Source organism: Protomyctophum parallelum, assembly GCF_964188405.1.
Source record: "Protomyctophum parallelum genome assembly, chromosome: 4".
NCBI classification, from domain to species: domain Eukaryota; kingdom Metazoa; phylum Chordata; class Actinopteri; order Myctophiformes; family Myctophidae; genus Protomyctophum; species Protomyctophum parallelum.
Window position 1 is genome coordinate 26073023 of NC_139700.1, and position 20366 is coordinate 26093388.

The 20366-nt window shown below is 42.1% G+C and overlaps 1 protein-coding gene across 1 annotated transcript; it reads left to right on the top strand.

Moving 5' to 3' along the window:
- Positions 1 to 1814: 1814 nt before the first annotated feature.
- tsg101a (tumor susceptibility 101a) lies at positions 1815 to 19997 on the top strand. Its single transcript, XM_083763793.1, has 10 exons — positions 1815 to 2196; positions 4371 to 4458; positions 4605 to 4670; positions 5301 to 5464; positions 5903 to 6029; positions 8152 to 8209; positions 8394 to 8488; positions 11238 to 11440; positions 12637 to 12876; positions 18432 to 19997. Exons 1-10 carry the CDS (start codon positions 2155 to 2157, stop codon positions 18519 to 18521), a joined length of 1173 nt encoding a protein of 390 aa, XP_083619919.1. The 5' UTR covers positions 1815 to 2154; the 3' UTR covers positions 18522 to 19997.
- Positions 19998 to 20366: the final 369 nt, after the last annotated feature.

A 20366-nucleotide genomic window follows, 5' to 3' on the forward strand; every position in this document is an offset into this window, starting at 1 on the left:
AACTATGTCAGTGTCTGTCTCATGCCACACGTCATAGATGACTGACGTCTTAGACTTAGATGCCGTGTCACAGCCTTCGCAAGTGAAGTCCTAATATCCACATTATACTGCAGTCATGAATGCCGTTTCTGTGGGACCCGAGATCCACATAAATTCTTAGTTTATTTTCTATAGTTTATTCTTAGTTTATTTACACCATGTCTGTCTGTACTGCACAGCGCTTAAAAGAGATGTCCTGTACAGTATATGGCACTATAATTATTTTTAATGGCCCACATATTTGCATGCTGCATTTTGGATGGAGTAGGATGGAGTTTTCTAGAGTTGACCTTTGAAAGACGATCAGCAGCAGAGATTTACATGGTAGTACGTATTATTGCTGTGAATATGATCAGACTCCCAAACAATGTAACGTTGACGTCAACTTCAGACGGGAGGGGTTAGTTCACCGTGTCAACATTTCCAAAGCCAAGGTGTTTTTATCAGATTGCTGAGGAGGTCCATGCGGGAGACCATTCAGAAGCTCTGCTCTGGGGACTGGGTTTTGGAATCAAAGTGTTGAGCACTTTGGATGACCTTTTTTATTTTATCCTATGCACAGCTTTGTGTGTCTGTGTTTGTACTCCGAAAATGATTTGATTGGCTGAGCACGGAATGTGATGTATGATGATAACAGTGCCCCTCACTTCAAAGTGTGATTTTTTTTCTTTAGTTGACTGCTGAGAATCAGGTTCAAAGAGCTTTGCGAATTGAGAATGGCAGCAGTAGGTAACAGACTACATCACTACAGGTGCTGTCAAGGTGCAAAGAAAAGATCAGATATCAGACTACAATTTTCAACACTATTATTAAAGATTGAATACAATCTCTACGAACAAGCAAGAAACACTCTTAGGGCAGAAACTAAATACACAAGGGGATTAAAGGCTAAAAATAAAAAATAATAACATACAGTGAACGACTATAAATAGGGAACACTTTACAGGCTAGGCATATTAATGCTTTATGTTAAAGCACTGAAATGTGTTGTACAAATAAACTTGCCTTACCATGCCTTGTTCTTCCTATTCAAATTATATTTTGTAAATTAATGTGATCTTGTTTAGATCAGTGAATGTGGATAAATATGTCCTTGAAAAAATAACATTAGGCCTACTTCATTATGAATTCACACAATGTATTTTTAATTGATCGGGTACAGGAAATAAATATCCATTATCTAAAATCTAAATCTGCACCACATGATTTAATTGTCTGAAAATAAATCATGCAATTTGCAATTTGTCCTGAAGAGGGCGACATTTAACCATGAAAGATAATGAAATCCAAAGCCATGCATCATCTATATCTATATCTATATTATATATATATATCTGTTGTTATTATTATTATATCTATCTATTATGTCTATCTATATCTATAGACACTTCACAATCACAACACAATAATGTTGTGGTCAATATTTATATGTAGCCTACTGGAAGTGTCTGGGAGTTGTATTTATTGGTGTGTGTGCGTTCAGGGCGCATTTCCGAACGCGCCCTTTAAGTACCATTTGAGGGGGCAAAACCTTACATAATTATACTAAATAATACTAAATTGTTTATAGGTTCAATATAAGTCAAATAGTATCTTTTTATATTTTTCCAAAAATAATACAAACAGCCAATAGCATATTACAAAGTTATCCCCCTCACTGGGGAAAATTCCGGGAGGAAAAACGGGCAAGCACCGGGGGCGACTTGTGTGTGCGCGCGAGAAATGACGCGACATGTTTGTTGTATTTCTCTTTTTTTCTCCCGGAACAACAAGCGGCTGATTCGTGTCACCGGATGCAGTTGAGACTAGAGGACGTATAGCGGAAGTTTGTGTTGTTGACGCTCACAGCAGCAGCTTATTTATTTGGTGTTGTATCATGGTGTCTGTCGGTGTTTAGACGCAGTTTTAACAAGCCTGTCATAATAACACGTAACGTCTGTTGTCGTGTTTTAACCGAGGAGTTTGTCATTAGGACCCTGTCATAACTAACGTGTATAGCTGCGCCCTGGACTGGGCTGAGCTAGCGTTAGCTTAGCATTACACTGAGTGCTAGCTGGCTAGCTAAAAGTGTCGTTTAATCTGTTAATATAGATTTATAACCGTCTGTCGTCAACCATGGCTGTTGTCAACGAAGGTGCCCTGAAGAAGATGCTGAAGGTAACAACGGTCAACTAGCTAATGCTACATTTACCTGGCTACCAGAGTACCAGTGAGCTAACATGATGCTAACTAACATTACGGTTTAATTAGGACTTTCAACACATAACTTGTTATACGATTCAATATCTAGGAAGCAAAGTTAACACGTCCATAGTCCATACCGAATTTAACCACATGAATGAACCCCTTTCCTCCGCGGTGTAAAGCCTGGTGACGCGAGGTCAGGTTACATGAACTCATCCATATTCTGGGAAGTCCACAGCGTTTAGAAGTTAAATTGCCCCTTTTTAAGTCTATGAGCAAAAAAAAAATCTAAACATAATACTTATTTTTATATTAGATAAGTTAGGATATCATTGTACAGTGTACACACTTATTTGCTTTTTCTAATCAACTGGCCCTGGCTAGTGGCTAGTACCTGTCTAGATACTTCCTTAATGTTAACGAAGTCCTAGCCCTCCAAGCAGAACCCAAATGCTACTGAAGTTTCTGACTTTTTGACGACACAGAGCATTGCGTCCTGTTGCATCAGTACAGTGCCACCTGGTACGCAGACTACATAAAACATAAACACCGTGTTTATGGCCTGTCTGCGCTCTTTGACGAAATGTTTTCGTGTGAGTGTTTCTGAATATGTGAAGTATAAGTACCCATACATGCCGCTGCGAATATCTCCTGTGGCGCGGAAGCCGTTAAGTATTTTTAATCTTTGTTTGACCGATTTGGTCGCTTTGATTCTTCTCTTCCTTCCTTGTTTATTGACACCTCATTGTACCGCCTATCTGGCTAGCTAGTGGCGCTATAGCTATGACAGAGCAGATCAGAGGCAGGGACGTAGCCGCACAAGCCAACCGCACATCGGGAGGCGGTACAATAAACGGTAAACAAACAAGAAGAAATAAAGCGACCAAATCGGTCAAACAAAGTTAAAATACTTAACGGCTTCCGCGCCACAGGAGATATTCGCAGCGGGATGTATAGGTACTTAAAGTTCCCGAATTCAGAATAACTCAAGCAAAAAAAGGCCGTCACACGCCGCAGATAGGATCTTAGAGAGCATGTTTACTTCCGCGTTCCGGAATTCCCATAAGAAAATATAGTCATGACCAGGGACCCAACATAAAACTCGTCCAAATTTCAGAAAAGCTTTATGTAGGGTCCTGAAAGGGGCTAACGAAGTCCTAGCCCTGGAACATGACTCTCGTATTCATACGAGAGTCATGACGTAACTTCACCCTGGTTTTTGCGAACGCTACATTTACAAATAATTAAAATATATAAACATTCGCATTTCAAATATAAAGTACTCACAAAGTGTCCCACGGGTGTTAGTTAGTAGCAGCGCCAGCGATTAGAATTTCTGCATCCCACGTTGTTTAATAAAAAGCATTTTTATCCGAGGTGTTATTTTGCCATTGGCTTTCAACTACGCGCCCCTATCGGTCGGGAGGAGGGTGGCACTCGGTGTGTTCGATATAAGTAGGCTGACCGCCCTGCCAATACAGACTAATAGGCGAGTGCACTCCCGGTGTGCAACTGTGGATTTCCCAAACGAACCCCGTTTGAAAAAAGTAGCCGGGGAGCTCGGACAAAAATGCTTTTTATTAAACAACGCGGGAGGCAGCAATTCTAATCGCTGGCGCTGCTACTAACTAACACCCGTGGGACACTTTGTGAGTACTTTATATTTGAAATCTGAATGTTTATATATACGGAAATCTTGTAAATGCAGCGAGCGCAAAAAACAGGGCAAAGTTACTGCATGACTGTCATGATAATCATCATGGCAGTCCTGTTCCAGGGCTAACGAAGTCCACACCCACAACACCAGAGGAAGTGCAACGAACCATGTACAACCCAGATTCGGCACAAACAAGGGACTAAATTATTTTCGCTCCTATGCCACCAAAATGTGGAACGCCCTACCAACAGTCATTAAGACATGCAAATCCCTCGACTTCAAAACCGCTCTCAAAGGGCACCTACGGACGGCTGCAATTCGAAATTGACCTCCGTAAAATGTAATGCTTAATTGGGTCGTCCACTCATAGTTAACAGTCTTTGTATTGAGTTTGTGCTTGAAATGTACTGTAATTCACCAAACTTAATAAATATTTCAATCAATCAATCAGTTTAACAAAAGGTTATAACTGCATTTCCTCTTTTGATAGCAATATAAATACAGAGATCTGACTGTTCGTGAGATCACCAACGTCATCACCAATTACAAGGACCTGAAGCCTGTTATGGATGCATATGGTAAACCTACTTATTATATTTACTCCACAAGCATGATTACGTTCTGTTTTTTTTTATTTCGTTTTTTATTAATTCTCCCTCAGGTTGTAATGTGATATCTACTGTATGTTTTGTTCTGCTTGTGACGGGACATGTGTGTCTTTCAGTGTTCAATGATGGTTCCACAAGAGACCTGATGAGTCTGACAGGAACAGTCCCAGTCAGCTACAGAGGTATGATACAAAATATTAGTTATTCAGTCTTGAACTTTATGTACAGTATATCAGTTATAATAATTAGACCCGTTTGATCCTGTGGTTCAGCGTCAACTAGCTGATTGAGGCCCACGTGGTCAGATTTGTGGGTAGGAGTGGGATCAGTTAGCCTGAGAGAGGGTTAAGTGTCTTGTACAGGGACACATTGCTGGGGCCGGGAATCAAACCTGGCACCTTTTGCTTCACATGCGGGCACTCTACCCCTTCAGCTATGTTCGCCCTCAGTTATTAAAGCCAGTGTTAATTTTGTTGACTAAGATTAATACTAAAAGACTACGACTAAATACAAATATTCTGAAAAAATGTACACTGATTAAAGCCAATATACAGATACTTTATCATGCACGTCCTCAAATGGGCAGGGAGGTCAATCGCTGTCGCTGCATTAGCGTCATCCACATGTACAGTACATGCAGGGTTAGCACCTGTTAGGGGCAGGTGTTGTTGAATGGCAGGGGCAACTGGCAAGTTGGAGAAATGTGTGTGGACACTGTGTAGGATGACTAAAGGATGGGAGGACAAAGGTGTAAAAATTGATGGCTACTCTAAATTCAATGAAGGAAAAAAAAAAGTATACTTCTCCCATAGGTAATGTGTACAACATCCCGGTTTGTCTGTGGCTGCTGGACACATACCCCTACAACCCTCCGATCTGTTTTGTGAAGCCTACAAGTGCCATGATGATAAAAACTGGCAAGCACATTGATGCCAACGGGAAGATCTACCTGCCTTATTTACACGAGTGGAAACACGTAAGTCTGCTGACTATGCTGCTCATAGTCATCATTAGTGTCCAAAGTTTGTTTATATACTCCAACTCCAGAGTGCACCGGTTTCCCTGGCACAGGTTCTTCCTAACTGAACTACAAGCTAACAATGCGTCTTGTCTGTGTTGTTGTTAACTTGTAGATCAGTTCCTTTTGGCAAGTGTCACTGGTGTGCAATGGATAGTAGTTTTGTAAACTGTATATATGTTTACCGTATTCTTACCCTGAATGAAGGGGATAAATGCTTTAGACTGAGAATGTGACAGAGCATTCTCATGGCCCTCAATATAATATACGGTAATATAATAATCAGTCAGACTAAAATGCTTATATACAATATTTTAACTTGGTAGTGGTCCTAGTGGAGGAATTATTATTTATCAAGCATGTGATTTTTTTGTGTGTGTGTGTGTTCACACACAGCCAGTGTCAGATCTGTATGGTCTGATCCAAGTGATGATCGTGGTGTTTGGTGAGGAGCCCCCTGTCTTCTCTCGGCCCACAGCTCAAGCCCCATACCAAGCCTTCCAGGCAGCAGGACCCCCTACACGTGAGTGATGGCTTTCTGTTAAAAAAAGTTATTTTTGTTGGTGATGGAGAAAGGGGATTTTGGCTTGCAGAGTCTCAGAGACTAGAGACTCTGCATGCACAGCTCGAAAATCTCAGCACATTTGGCCTCATTCACGTAACTCTTCGACTGTATTTTAGTGTAGCCCTGCTTCTGCGTAAAGACCAATGTGAGATTCAGGAAAGTCTGTTCACTTCACAGACTTGATTTTCCATATGTCTATGCATCATTACTTCAAAAAGAAGCAGATCGCTTAACACATGAGCTTTGGCACACTATTGTAATTGAACTTGCACAAAGAGCATTTTCTAAGTGTCATAACCACATAATCGATTCAGATTCTACCCACCCTCTTCGCTCTGAATTTGTCTTGTTACCATCAGGCATGAGGCTTTAAGCGAAATTAGCTAAAAAGAAGGGTTACAAGACTTAGTTTGTGCCAAGTAACTGCTGTGGACATTTTAAATAAGAAAATGTTTAAATAGTTCCACCACCTGATCCCCACAGCCCATGATCACTGTTGCTGTGTTATGTGAATGCATTTTATATAGTATTTAATGCATTTGTGTATCCAATGTAATGTTTTTATTGTTGTAAACTGACTGCCGGTGTGCCAAAGAACATTTTATGTAAATGTCATGTGTGTGTAATTTGTACTGACATTATGCAGAAATAATCACTTTTTGGTTTGTTTGAATCAAGCCTTTGTCTAGCTGTGAGCTTTTATCAATTCCACATTATGTAACGGTTAAAACAAGTGCTGTAATGGTTTTCAGTGGTCTGTGTAAAAACATATTTGAAAAGAGATCTACCAAGTTGTCCAGTTTTACTGTCGCATACCCCAAGAAATAGAGTGCCTTTAGGCCTATGATAGTCTTGGTATTACATTTGTCTGTTTTAATAATTAACTTACACTGTTGGAAATTAATAATCATTTCCTGAATCTATGACATTGCAGACTTGTCCAGTTGCCGACTTCAGTTTTAGTTCAAGTAGTATTAAGTCACACATTAATATGAATGGATTGTGTGCGGTGCGATTGATGTGCGGGCAAATGCGCACCAAACATGCATGTTTATGTACATAAAATTAACATCCAGGGTTAGGTTGGGGACGCGGGTCAATGGCAGCATTATTTTGGGGTCGTAGGCTGAAAAGTTTGGGAACTCGTGCTTTTTGTTAATGATTTATCTTCCCCCCCAAGCTTTTTTCACAATTTTTATTTAACTACATTGCAAAAGTATCATTACTTTTCATGTAAAATTACTTAATTTCTGTGCAAGAACTGTAAACATGCTTTCATGTTTAAACCTAGCTTGAGTTAACATTTCTTCTTTTCTTTGATGGCATCTTAGGATAGATGTAGACCTATTTGACAGTGCAGAAACATAATTACCTTCCTTGATGTATTAATGAGCATCAATAACGACCATCACCTGTGTCACAGACACATACAGCTCCCCTCTGCAGGCCTCTACTGAAAGTGACGTGAATATGATTACAGCTCACTTTTCTTTTGTTGAAAATCGATATAAATTTTTAATAAATCGATACATATCGTCGGGATATAATATCGATATATCGTTACATGCTGAGTCAGGCCCTATAGTAAGTAACACTTTAAATTCAAAGTAAAGAAAAAGGTTCACACTCGTACTATCAGAAATGCCATTTATTTAACTTGGTGGAGCAATGCAGTCTTGAGCAAAATTGAGGCCAATTCTTATAGGAAACATGGAAGAAAACAAGCACGTAATTCATGATAAGCTGAGAGATCAGCTGTAGGATTGAAAAGAGGTTGCAGTAACACCTTTCAATGTTATTTTTCACAATGAGTGCATTCTTGATTGGTATCACAATGACCCCAGGGGCTTAGGGTGACAGGGGAAAAAAGGGACTACTCCACTGATAAAACCTAATCGATCAAGTCTCTGACTATAAGGGTTCAGCTCAGTCTTTTCTACATGATGCATTTACACCTCTCAACCCCAGATGGAGCTCACACACCATTTTACAGCCCTAAACAGGAATTTGAAATAAAAAGCATGTATTTAAGTATCTGTGTGACATAATGAGTGATTTGTATTTAACTCTCCTCTCTCAGCCTCATACATGCCTGGGATACCTGCAGTCTCGCCCTATGGACCAACTCCAAGCCCTGGGTAAGACGCTCTCCAGGTAGAATAGATCATGTCATCAGCCTTTTCTGCAAACTATATGCTTCCACCAACCCTATTCAGGGATGTCTTTAGAATGGGTGTAGGATTGCAGCCATATGGGGATTATGTAAAATAGTTACAATACCTAGTTGTAATGCTTATGTAATAAGATCATATATCATTGCAGTGGTTACCCCGGATACCAGTACCCTGGGGGCAACTCCTATCCAGCCAACGCGGGCCATGCACAGTACCCCACTCAGACTCCCGTCTCCACAGTGGGTATGTAACACAACTCAAAGCATTCTGGATATTGTAGTTGAAAGACCATGCTCAATCATACCATATCATACCCCCCCCCCCCCCCCCCTCTCTCTCTCTCTCTCTCTCTCTCACTCTCTCTCATTAGAGTCACTACCCCTCTCACTGTTTCTGGCGCCCCCTACTGCTATTATTAAGTCACATACTCGTGCTTACACAGACACACACACACACACACAAACAAACAAACAGGTACGAGGACATTGCAAGCTGGTTGTAGGAGTGGTTGCACCACTCAAAAAGAGAGAAAAGGACATCTGTGCATTCTACAATACTTTGAACCTCACCTGATACATCACATACGGACGGCAAATAAATTAACATTACTTAAGTATCCAGGTGCAGGACCAACAAGATGGGCCATTAAAAAACAATCTGCACACTGGCTTGATGCTTCACTTGTTATTGGATTCAGCATTTTGGTCTAATTGTTATTCAGGATTGGAATACAGGATATTGAAAACATTGATTTGACCGAAACGTTGAATGCATTAATCAAGTGGAGCATTTCTAACCAGTGTGTAAACGCATGAATTGCAGTTGCATTAAGTGAGGGGCGCTCTTATCATCATACACAATCATACATCATCTCATTCCAGCCAATCACAATTTGTGTCCTCACTTTCGTCTTCAATGTGCCATTTTCAATGGCATTTAATGTTTGTTGGGACAAACACTCAAAACTGGCCATTGATTATCAATGGCATTCAATGTGTTAGGACAATATTTACGTTTACAATAGAAACACCCTCAAAGCTGGACATAGGAGGGGCTTTATTAGTGCCCCTCAAACATCCCCCAAATATTTATATATATATATGGTGTACACAAAATGCTAAAGACACAGTACCTCAGTTCCTTGTGCAAATGAAAGACACATAGCACATATATTCTGTACATGTGTGTGAATGGAGTGTATTCAGTGATTTATACACCATGTCACGCTGCCAGTGTAATTTCAGCATGTAACACTGACAGGGCTCAGGGTCTGTTGTTTGAGCTCTCAAATCTATTTTTGAGTGGTCCAACCACTCCAAGGAACAGCAATGTCCGTGTTAACCTATGTGACTGTGACTATGAGTAATGGCAAAAGTGGCGCTGTTGTGCCAGAAACAGAGAGAGAGAGAGATAGTGTTGCACTGTTGCCTTGTGCTAATTACAGAGAGAGAGAGGCAGGGGGAGAGGGGAGTTCCACTGCTCAGTTCACACAGGTGTGATTTTTATACATGGTGGTCATATTTAGCTTACTGTGGTAAACTTTGTTACGTTTAGATTATAATATACTTTAGTAGGCCTTTTCCACCTTCCCGTGGCATTCAGTTAACCGCCCTGACTTTGACTTCTGACCTTTGACCTTTTAGCCCGGTCTCTTGCCACCCTGTGGCTTCAATGGAGCGCTGGCCTGGCTTTGAAAGGTCACCAGTGTAACCAGAGTGGGGAGCATTAAAGGCCAAAGGGGGTGATGGACCTAAAGTGCCTGTACACACACACACACACACACACACACACACACAGAGTACTATATTTAGGAAGGGAACAAACTGTAAACTCTCACCAGAAAAGATTTTCGAGGAGTGAGGAGTTCGCCTGAGTGAATCTGAAGCTGGTCAAGGATCAGTGTGTTTAAACCCTCCTTACTTGTTAAAACGAAACTGGGTTGGCTCTGTACTAGGTGTGCTCATTTTCTACCCCAAAATAATCTCTTCACCGATAATAGCCTATATCTACTCGCAGCTTGTAGATAGGCTATATAAATATCTGGCCAGTTAAGGCTCAAGTGGTAAAGGGATGGTGGATGCTTACCACAGAGTGATACGTTGTCCTCTAGACTCTTGTGTAGTAATGACTGACATTCACTGACTCCAGACTGTACACGGAGGTTAGCCTTGACTGTCCCTCCCATCCCACTCCACTCACTACCATCTGATTTAGTCTCTCAAGGCAGACTGTCTCTTCCACAGTCTTTGAATACAACAGTAGTGCTGCACAATTAATCAGATCGGGGAAAAAACACATTTTCAATTTAATAATGTTCAGCAACTACAGACTAAAGTGATCATTTGAACAAGAATTGTGCAGCACTACAACAGAGGATCTGTTACTAACTGTCCGGATGTTTTCCCTTTCTGTTCAGCAACTTGCTAGGCTTTCACAAAGTTTGTTTCTAGTAGAAGTTATTTACACGACTACGTACACGGGCAAAAAGGAAGTGGAGAAATGACTTGTCTTCTCTTTTTATTTTCTGCTCATTTTCAGAGCTTCTGAAGTACAGACTTTTAGGCATAAGCCTTTGAAAACAGCCAACACACAAGAGACACACAAGATTGACTACATCATAGTCAATACACAATTAGATTAGATAAATTAGCTTAATGACAGGCACGCAGCTAAACAACAAGTGTAGATACATAACCTATCATTCCTGTCTTGGGTGTAATATCTATATTCATGACCTAAAGACATTTTCCTAGATCAAATTTCTAAATATCACTCCGCATAACCAGCATTAGATTGGATGATGACCTAAGACAGGATTCCCACAGCCTTGTGCTGGAGCCGCTGGACCATTTGCTGGTAGTCTGTGGCGCCATGCCTCACAACAATTGTTATTAGCGTATTGGAATTTGGCCAACAATATGATATTTTGTCCAAATTTCCCAGCCCCTACTCATGTCCTCTCCTTCCTTTTCCCTTTGACTACTCCCGTCAGGCCAAAGCAGAGACGGCACAATTGGCGAGGACACCATCCGTGCGTCTCTGATCTCGGCCGTGAGTGACAAGCTCCGCTGGAGGATGAAGGAGGAGATGGACAGAGCTCAGGCTGAGCTGGACGCCCTGAAGAGGACGGAGGAGGATCTGAAGAAAGGACACCAGAAACTAGAGGACATGATCTCACGGCTGGACCAGGAAGTGGTGAGAGAGACCTTATAGTGGTTCCCAAACACTGGGTCGGGACCCATTTGTGGGTCGCAGACACATTGTTATGGTCGCCTTATTTTTTTCCCCCTAGATTTAGCTTTTCATTATTATTAATTCAAAACCCTTTTTTTTAACCAAAAAGGCAAAAAAAAATCATGAATTGAAAACGAAAATTCAATGATCTTTTTCCAGTAATTCCAGTAAAAATCTAAGAAATTCCATAAATGTGTGAAAATAGCTGGAAAATAGTGGAAATAGCACATAATTGCTATTTCCACTAGCTCGGGTCCCAGGCAAACGTCTAATTTCTCTTTTGGGTCACAGGGCTAAAATGTTTGGGAACCATTGTTATATGACCTATTTCTAAAATATTAGAGCAACTTTCGTTCAACTTGGAACTATCTTTTGGGCGTAGTGATATGGACACAAAAAACTGGTTCCTGGCTCCGTGTGATAGAGGGGTAAAAAATGAACGAAAGTTACACTATATGGTAGGTCAACAACACAAATGACGCTAGTTTTGTGAATTAATTTACTTTTAATGCTCTGTACCCCCCACACAATAACCGGAACTACTTAAATATTTCACCAAAACCAGAGCAGAACTCATAGCACGGCACCGAGTGCCGCACTATGAGCTTGTAGGTCTGCGATTTGTTTTTGGGGGACCTTGACATGAAGATGTTTGAGAACGACTAGTCTCGCGTTACCAGACTGTTGCCTCCACGATTTCCAAACGCTTCATCATACAGTCTGGACCAACGGAAGAGCTCTCATGAGTAAACTATAAAGCGGAAGTGGAGCCTCCTCGCCACTTCCGTTTCGTCTTTACAGTCACGCACATTTATCCTAATATAAATAGAAAACATCTAAGCATATATAGCTTGTTGCTTAGCAGAAAAGGAAATACAAAAATAATCTCTAAAGATATTTTTAAATGTATTTTCGTGAACTGGAAATGGCAGCTTCTGTTACTCAGCCCATGGGGGCTATAGGTCCAGACTATAGCATTTGGAGATTGTGGAATAGTTGTCTGGCTACGCGAGACTAGAGAACGAAACATATGGTTTTTCAGAAAACTGTCATGATTTAGAAGGCATCTGTAGAATCGTCCTCGGGTCGAAACGGGTTAAATTAAATAATTCTGTTCTTTGAAATAAATAACACTTTGTGTGCTTTCCTGCACACAGACGGACGTGGACAGGAACATTGAGCTGCTGAAGAGGAAGGACGAGGAGCTGAGCGAAGCGCTGGAGAAGATGGAGAACCAATCGGAGAACAACGACATCGATGACGTCATCGTGCCCACGGCGCCGCTCTACAAGCAGATCCTGAATCTGTACGCGGAGGAGAACGCCATCGAGGACACCATCTTCTACCTGGGAGAGGCCCTCCGCAGGGGAGTCATCGACCTGGAGGTTTTCCTCAAGGTAAACATAGCCAGCCATAAACAGAGCCATCTAATAGAACATTTGCGATATTGAGGGGGCAGAAAACAGCTCCGTGACATGGTTCATGTACTCGCACGAGCCCATGGATTGCAATGCATTCCGTAAACTTCCGGAAACCGATGTAGAAGAGCTGCCATTGGACTGGCCCCATGAAGTGAACGGAGTTTGCGTAACTCTGTCTTACGCTATGGCCTCTGAACATAGCCACACGTAAGCTGTACCAGTAATTATTTATTTTATCACGTGCCGACATTGATGTAGGTCTACGGCTCTACGCCAATTGAATTAATCTGAGCACCCGCCATTGGCATAGATCAACAACGCCAATTGGTCTTTTATAGTGCTTATGATGGATCGAGTAGTACTGCTACTTACATAAGCACTTGGTTGCTAGGTGGTGATGTAAACAGAAGAAGAAAATCATACCATTCTGAACTAAGTGGTGGTGTACTGTACAAGCGCTCCTCCTGTGTGTGTGTGTGTGTGTGTGTGTGTGTGTGACACTTGGTGGTCAACAAACGCGATTCCGATTTCCGCCACTCAAAAATCGCCCATCTTTGCGTTGGGTGAGGATATGGGCTAAGATTAGTGCTTTTGTAATACTTGCTATGCATCCCATGTGTATACACATCCCCACTAATACTTTCCTAATAATTACTCAACATGACACAATCCTGTGCACTTCCCCCTCTTGAGATTCTAATTTCGAACTGACTTTTTCTGTTGAATTTCTTGACCTCCAATGTGTCAGTAAAATGACTACATGGACTGTCATCATAGGTCACCTGGTCATTCAGTTCAGTGGAAAGAAAATGTTAAAAATCAACAAATCCTACGTTACTAAATGCATGGTCAGAGACCACATGTAATACCTCCACGGACCACCAGTGGTCCACGGACCACCTGTTGAAAACTTCTGAATTAATTAATGCTGGCAGGAAAAGTTAAGTGTTAATGAAGTGTTTGGGCTTGTCATTACAGGGGAAAACATTTATAAAGGGTAAAATAAAATGGCTAGAATAGCAGATCTGCAAACTCACAAGTGGTGTGTTTATGGCAAGTGGTTAAATTGTTCCTGAGTCGACACCCATTTACCCAGTAGACTAGGGGAAAAAGTATGAAAATTGTTTGTTTTCGAGCATATGGCTTGTTTAAGCGTGTCGTGAAATGTCAAAAGTTGTTGTGCACATGCCTACTCTAAACCCATCCTCGTAGTCCTGGCCACCAGGGCCCTAAACAAACATTAAAAGTCCATAGACTTGGCTGCCATATGTCATTTCAAAAGCCAGACGTTGGAGGAGATAGTGCCCCTCATACAGTAAATGTCCCTCTGGCATATGTGCGTGATGTCCAGGAGGTGTACTTGAACTCACGCTACAGAAACAGAAGATAGGCTCCTGACCTATGTGGCACATAGCTTGGAAACCAAGGCTACTTATACGCACAAACTACACTTACAATTTTAAATAAATTAAAAGAAAAAACGTAAGTATAAAAAAGAATGTTACCGCAGTGAAATGTGTTCTCCGCATTTGACCATCTCTTGCAGCCGTGCCGCGGTCGGGAATAATTTGATTTAATAATTGATTTGACCAAGCAGGGAGGCATTTGGTCCCATATTTACAGTCTTTGGTATGACCCGGCCGGGGATCGAACCCTGACCTCCCAGTTTCAGGGCGGACACTCTAACCACAAGGCCACTGTCTCTTGTGCAAGTAAAAGACGTCAAGTAGCAGCAGATATCAAATCGGGAGAATAAAAGCAGATTGCCTCAGTCTATTGTGGAAGTAGAAGACCTCACGTAGCAGCAGATATCACATGTATGAATGGAGTGTACTGTGTACTGTATTCAGTCATAGTTACCGTACGTACATAAAGTTATGGTTATGGTGTGTTCACACGGGCAGATGCAAAGATACAGTACCATTCCTACACATTGAAGCTGAGCTGGGTTCAACTTCCAGATGCAAAGCTACAACTGTAGTTTCATTTTATTATTCCCAGTCCCCAGTCAGTCCCCAGACAAAAACTTCAGCGTCTATGTACGCAGTCTACGCACGCCTGATGAGTTCAACGTCCGCGAGCAACAGATGTACAGTAGATGGAAAGCGACAAATAATGTCTTTGTATCTTTGCATATGCCTCTTGTGAACACAACAATAGTGTTAGTGTGATGGGAGCATGCAAGACTAACATGGCAACAGGCCCAGTGCCTGTTCAACAGCCTGCCTGTACCTTTCTGACATGGATATCTATGATGAAGAAGACGTAGTAGGAGACAGTGCTCGTCTTCCCAGCACCACTCCTTGCGTTTCAGTGCTCTTGACGTGTTTGTTTTGGCGCAGCATCCTAGCCCTAGGCGCCTCAAGTAGAAACTTGCTCAACTTTTGGAGGAGGGTGCAGCATTGGAATTACTGAACATTTGTATTGTTAAACGTGATAGACAAGTTTCCAGTGTTTGTACACAGAAGTGATTGAGTGTTTCCAAACAAATGCCAATCTAGCTCCACCCCCCTCATTCTATTGGCTGAGCCAGGTCACTTCAGGCTATGGGATTGTTGTTGCTGCTGGGACGGACGCTATGGATATTGCGCTCGTATGGCTAAATATGACATTAAAAAATTATACATTTCTATCGATATCTTAGTTACAACAATGACATTGAGTTTACATGTTTTTTTAAGGGTAACTGTAGCATAATCGCAATATCACACCGAGTCCCGCAAATGAGGAAGTAGGAAGTAGAGGAGACTCACTGGCTCTCAATTCAATTCTCTTTTATTTGTAATCGTGCATATAAAACATATTGCCCCTCAAATGCTCCAGCCACTACAGCATCGTTCATGTGAACTACTCTGTCCACGGTTATTCATTGCAATGAAAAAAATCGCTATGGTGATCCGCGACGGCTAGCCTGTCACCGTTGGCGAGCACGGGTTGAATGCACGCTTCAAGCCGGCCGGCCGGCAGGCAGTCGCCGCGGTGGTGGCTGGTGAAATACTATTACTCACTTCCACAGTCCACTTCCACCATTTCAACAAATAAGCACATACAACCCACTCCACATGAACGAGAACGATATTGATGTAGGCCTAACCAGGAGATTTTATTGGGGTCCGAGTCGTTCTGTGACTAAGGATCATCCGAGTTCTGAGGGGTGCTTGCTGCTGGTGTTGTTCAGTTTCACACCACCCAACCATGCACTATACATAGCGATTCTCATCATTTCAATAGGCTTACATATGAAATCATAAACATACTATTTCACATGAACAATGTTAGTGAAACTAAGATATGGGGATAATATTATACATTGAAATCGCATCGCGTTTTCATTATAATACTACTGGGTTGAACACACTGTCACTGCCTCGTGCTGCAATTGGCTCAAAGTTTAAATCCCCTCCGACGTCCCGAGTAGTAAACTGTAGTGGATATAAACAGCGGGCGGGCCTTGGTGCACGTGCTGTTGGCCTGTCCCCCCACTGTAGAGCGTGTGCATGTGCACATCTTGTTACCGGGGAGGACCGGGGGGTTTTCCAAATCACTGAATGCTCCTTTAATATCCACATAATCACTCATGTTATGTATGCAGTGTGTAAACCATGGGGGCCTGTACCATTGAGATAGGCAACATCCCTTCCCACAAAGTTACTGCCTTGTGGCATTCAATTGACCCCGACAATTGCAAAGAGCATTATCTGCAAGTTTGGAAAAGTGTAACCACACGTGACCGTTTTTGTGTTGTTGGGTCAAATATCAAGTTTTCTATCCGCTCTTATTTAGAAATTTTGCACAGATTGATTTAATGTGAAGAGATACTCTGTAGTACCAACTTAATTGTCTCCACCAGGCCAAAGGCATGGGGAGAGTGTATTTTGCACTCCGTCCGTCCATGTGTCCGTCCGTACGTCTGTGGACAGCAAATCTCTGGCACCATTGACTTGATCACGGCCAAACTCTGCACACACACTCCCTGAATGCCAGAGCTGAACCTCTGCCCCGAATTTTTCACATGGGCCTGTTATAGTGCCACCAGGAGGCCGATTTTTGCTAAATATTGTTTTGGACAGTACACCTTTCTAATCAACCTCATGGTGGCACTATAACAGGCTAAGTCGCATCTTTACATATAACCAGGGCTGCACACAACTCTTTTGGTCTAGTACTCAGAGGAGCATCTGGAGAAGTTACTTGGTGCTCCCAAAATGCGGCGACCCGTCTCGCCGGATGGATAAAAGAGGGATGCATGAATAACTTATAGAAAAACGATATTTATTGGATAAGTGGGCACTGGGGAGTCAGGGTATTGCAACTCTAGATTCATCCCATTATTAAACAAATCTAGAATTGCAAATTGCAGCTAGGTCCATGTGTGGTCCAGCCCTATATGCATATTATAATAAAAACAACTTAATACTTCCTAAGGCTAATATGAGCATCAAAGTAATATTTTGATACTTTTTTATTTTTTTATTTAAATAGCCGATCTACTAGCTCACAACGTGTTGCGGAGTCTTGCAGATCAGCTATTTGTTTAACATATGACACGTCGTACGGCGACGCATACGTCAGGCTTCCCTTTTGTTTTTAGCCGAGGCGATGTACAGTCAGACACACATGGCTCCTCGGGGCAAAATAAACAGTGTACAGTACTACCCGACTTTACAATAATAAGGGACAGTATGTCGGGACACGGTGTTGATAAGCTTCATGTTGTGCAGCAGCAGTGCCAGTCCGCAATGCTTTGCACTCTTCCCATTCCACTATATCGGAACTAAAACCTGTACCCGTAAAAAGTCGGTGGCCGGTGCCTAGGCTATGAGAGACGGCATCACACACAAGCAACCATGCTGCTCCAGCACCCGGAAAACAAACACAAGCACAGCGGCGAATGGGAAGAGTGCAAAGCATCCAAACATGCCCTTTTACAACTTTTACTTTTTACTTTGCTCCACATCTGAAACGGAGAAGCTGAACCATTTGTCAGGTTTTCTCAGTAGTAAACTCCTGTCCTCCCGTCAACCTCCTCTTAACAGCGAGAAGCATGGAATCCTCCCTCGTTTGAGTAAGGACGCGCTGTGATTGGCCACAATGGGTCAGTGCACTTGTGCAAGACGTGCTGTGATTGGCCAGTAGCCACTTTGAGTGGCAGTCGGTGGGAAATGCTCTCGCCACAGAATTTACTAGTATTCTGGCCATAATAATCATTCTGGGCGGCCCCAGCTGTTGGTACGCAGAAGCGCTTCCTGGCACTTGATTGACAGCGCAGAATTAATTTTGACTACGCATGCGCACTGGCGCACCACCTGTGTGCAGTCTGCATAGAACTGCACCGATCTGCGTAAAACTTTGCATGCACACTCCCTAGAGGCCAAGGAAAAACACCTGGCCTGGATTTTTCAATTCGACTTATGTGCAACTTATGTACGTACACACACACACACACACACACACACTGACTCAATCGTCCATTCCAGTTGTGCTCAAGTGTTTTCACCATGACAGACTCTTGTCTTCTCCTCTCGCCACAGCATGTGCGTCTCCTGTCACGGAAGCAGTTCCAGCTCCGTGCTCTAATGCAGAAAGCCCGCAAGACGGCCGGCCTCAGCGACCTCTACTGACGCACACCAACTCCCTGGAAATGCACACGTCTGTCTGTCGTGCACATCCTCCCCCCGTTTATTAATCCCTTCCCTGTTCCTGCTTCACTCCTACCATCCCCCCCCCCCCCCCCCTGAACTCTTGACACTTGGCCAAAGCTTGACCCAAAAACCACCATTCTTTGAAAAAATAAAAAACATAATATACAAAAAAAACCACCTGAAAACGCCTATGAATGGGACTCTCCTTTACCACACAAGAGCCTCAATGTTTACCCTGCAGCTGTACTGTAGTTTTGTCATGTCATACATATATACGTATCTGGTTTTATACGATGAGTAACGGTCATGAACCAAATTTGGGACATTGTACCATTGCCTTTTTGTCAAGTAAGAGAACAAAACATGAATTTAATTGCCCTAAGTTTGTGTCGGCACTCTAAATGACAGATGTTTTTGTTGGTAACTCATTACCATATTGGTAGTAGGTGTGTGTCTATGCCTTGTCTTACGTTCATTCACTCTGCGGGGCGCTCTTGCAACTGGTTTACCCACAGAAGGCTTTGACAGGCAAGGGGTGTCTGTCTAGTAAGCACAAACGGACATAAAGTAAGGTGAAGCACTCCTTGCGCCCTATCTTGCACCACCCCTTATCCCTACGTATTTGCCATTTAACTATTTTGAAAAACATTTTAAAATAGTTCAACTAGCCGATCTACATCGAAACGTTGTGAGCTTGTAGATCGGCTACTTGAACTTCAAAATGTTAAAATAAATGGCAAATAAGTTAAGGGGTGGCACAAGATATAGCCCCTTATGTCCGAGTCCTCATAAAGAAAGGTTTGGCCTCTGATATAAATACACCAGGACCCTTTGAGCATGGAGAGGAGTTCAACCATAGGATTGAATGCCATATTTAAGCTAATGGGTTAACCACCCTGATAAAAAAGAAATGGCCACAATGTTTCCATTGTGGGCAAAGCTCACGAGTCCCATCACAACACACAAGCTTGAAGATCAGCTATTTTGACTGTTCCGTGTATATAGGGTTGCTTTATGTGGTTTAAGTAGCTATAGCACCCTGGATCAGATTTCAAGCGGATGTACACAACCGTGGCTCCCATAATTTCTTGTCGTTACTCATACATCTGTACTTGACCTACTTGATTCAAGGTTATTGCAAAGGAAATCCCCATGTTATTCTTTCTGATTCTTCTATTTCTGTATTGTTACTACTACCAACTCTGGGATTCGGAGTTCTTCAGCAAATATAACCGTTGTGAATAAGGTTCAGAGGGTACAACAGATAAATGACTTGTACTAATCATAAGTTAACTTATGTCAACTTTCCTTTAAATTAGCTTTTTACTAAATGCACTTTGAATTGTATGATAGTACATCTACTGTTTTTGTTAGTTTCCAGTTCAATAGACACCCTTGTTCTTTTATATCTGTAGATTTATGTAAATCAATACAATTAAAAGTTATTTGATTTGATGTTACGATTTGTGTTATTTTATTCTACAGTGTCAACACTACAAATACTTAGGGTGAATTCGGACCAACTATTTATTTTTTCCACCATGCCAGAGCAGTTCAGGTAAGCTGGCAGTTGTAATGAATTACTGAATGGACACCGCATTTTGTTTAGCAAATGGAATTCGACACAGGGCTGCTATGCACAGTTGAGAAATCCAGCCGTTGCCAAGACTACGTAGACTGACATTGCACAGCGATGTTACTTATCCATGCATTATATTCATGTGATGAGACAGGTATTTGTTGGCCTCGCTTTCATCTCTGTCTACAGAGGCTTGTGACCTGCCCGAAAAATACCCTTGTCTGCTGTATGTATAGATTTGAGAG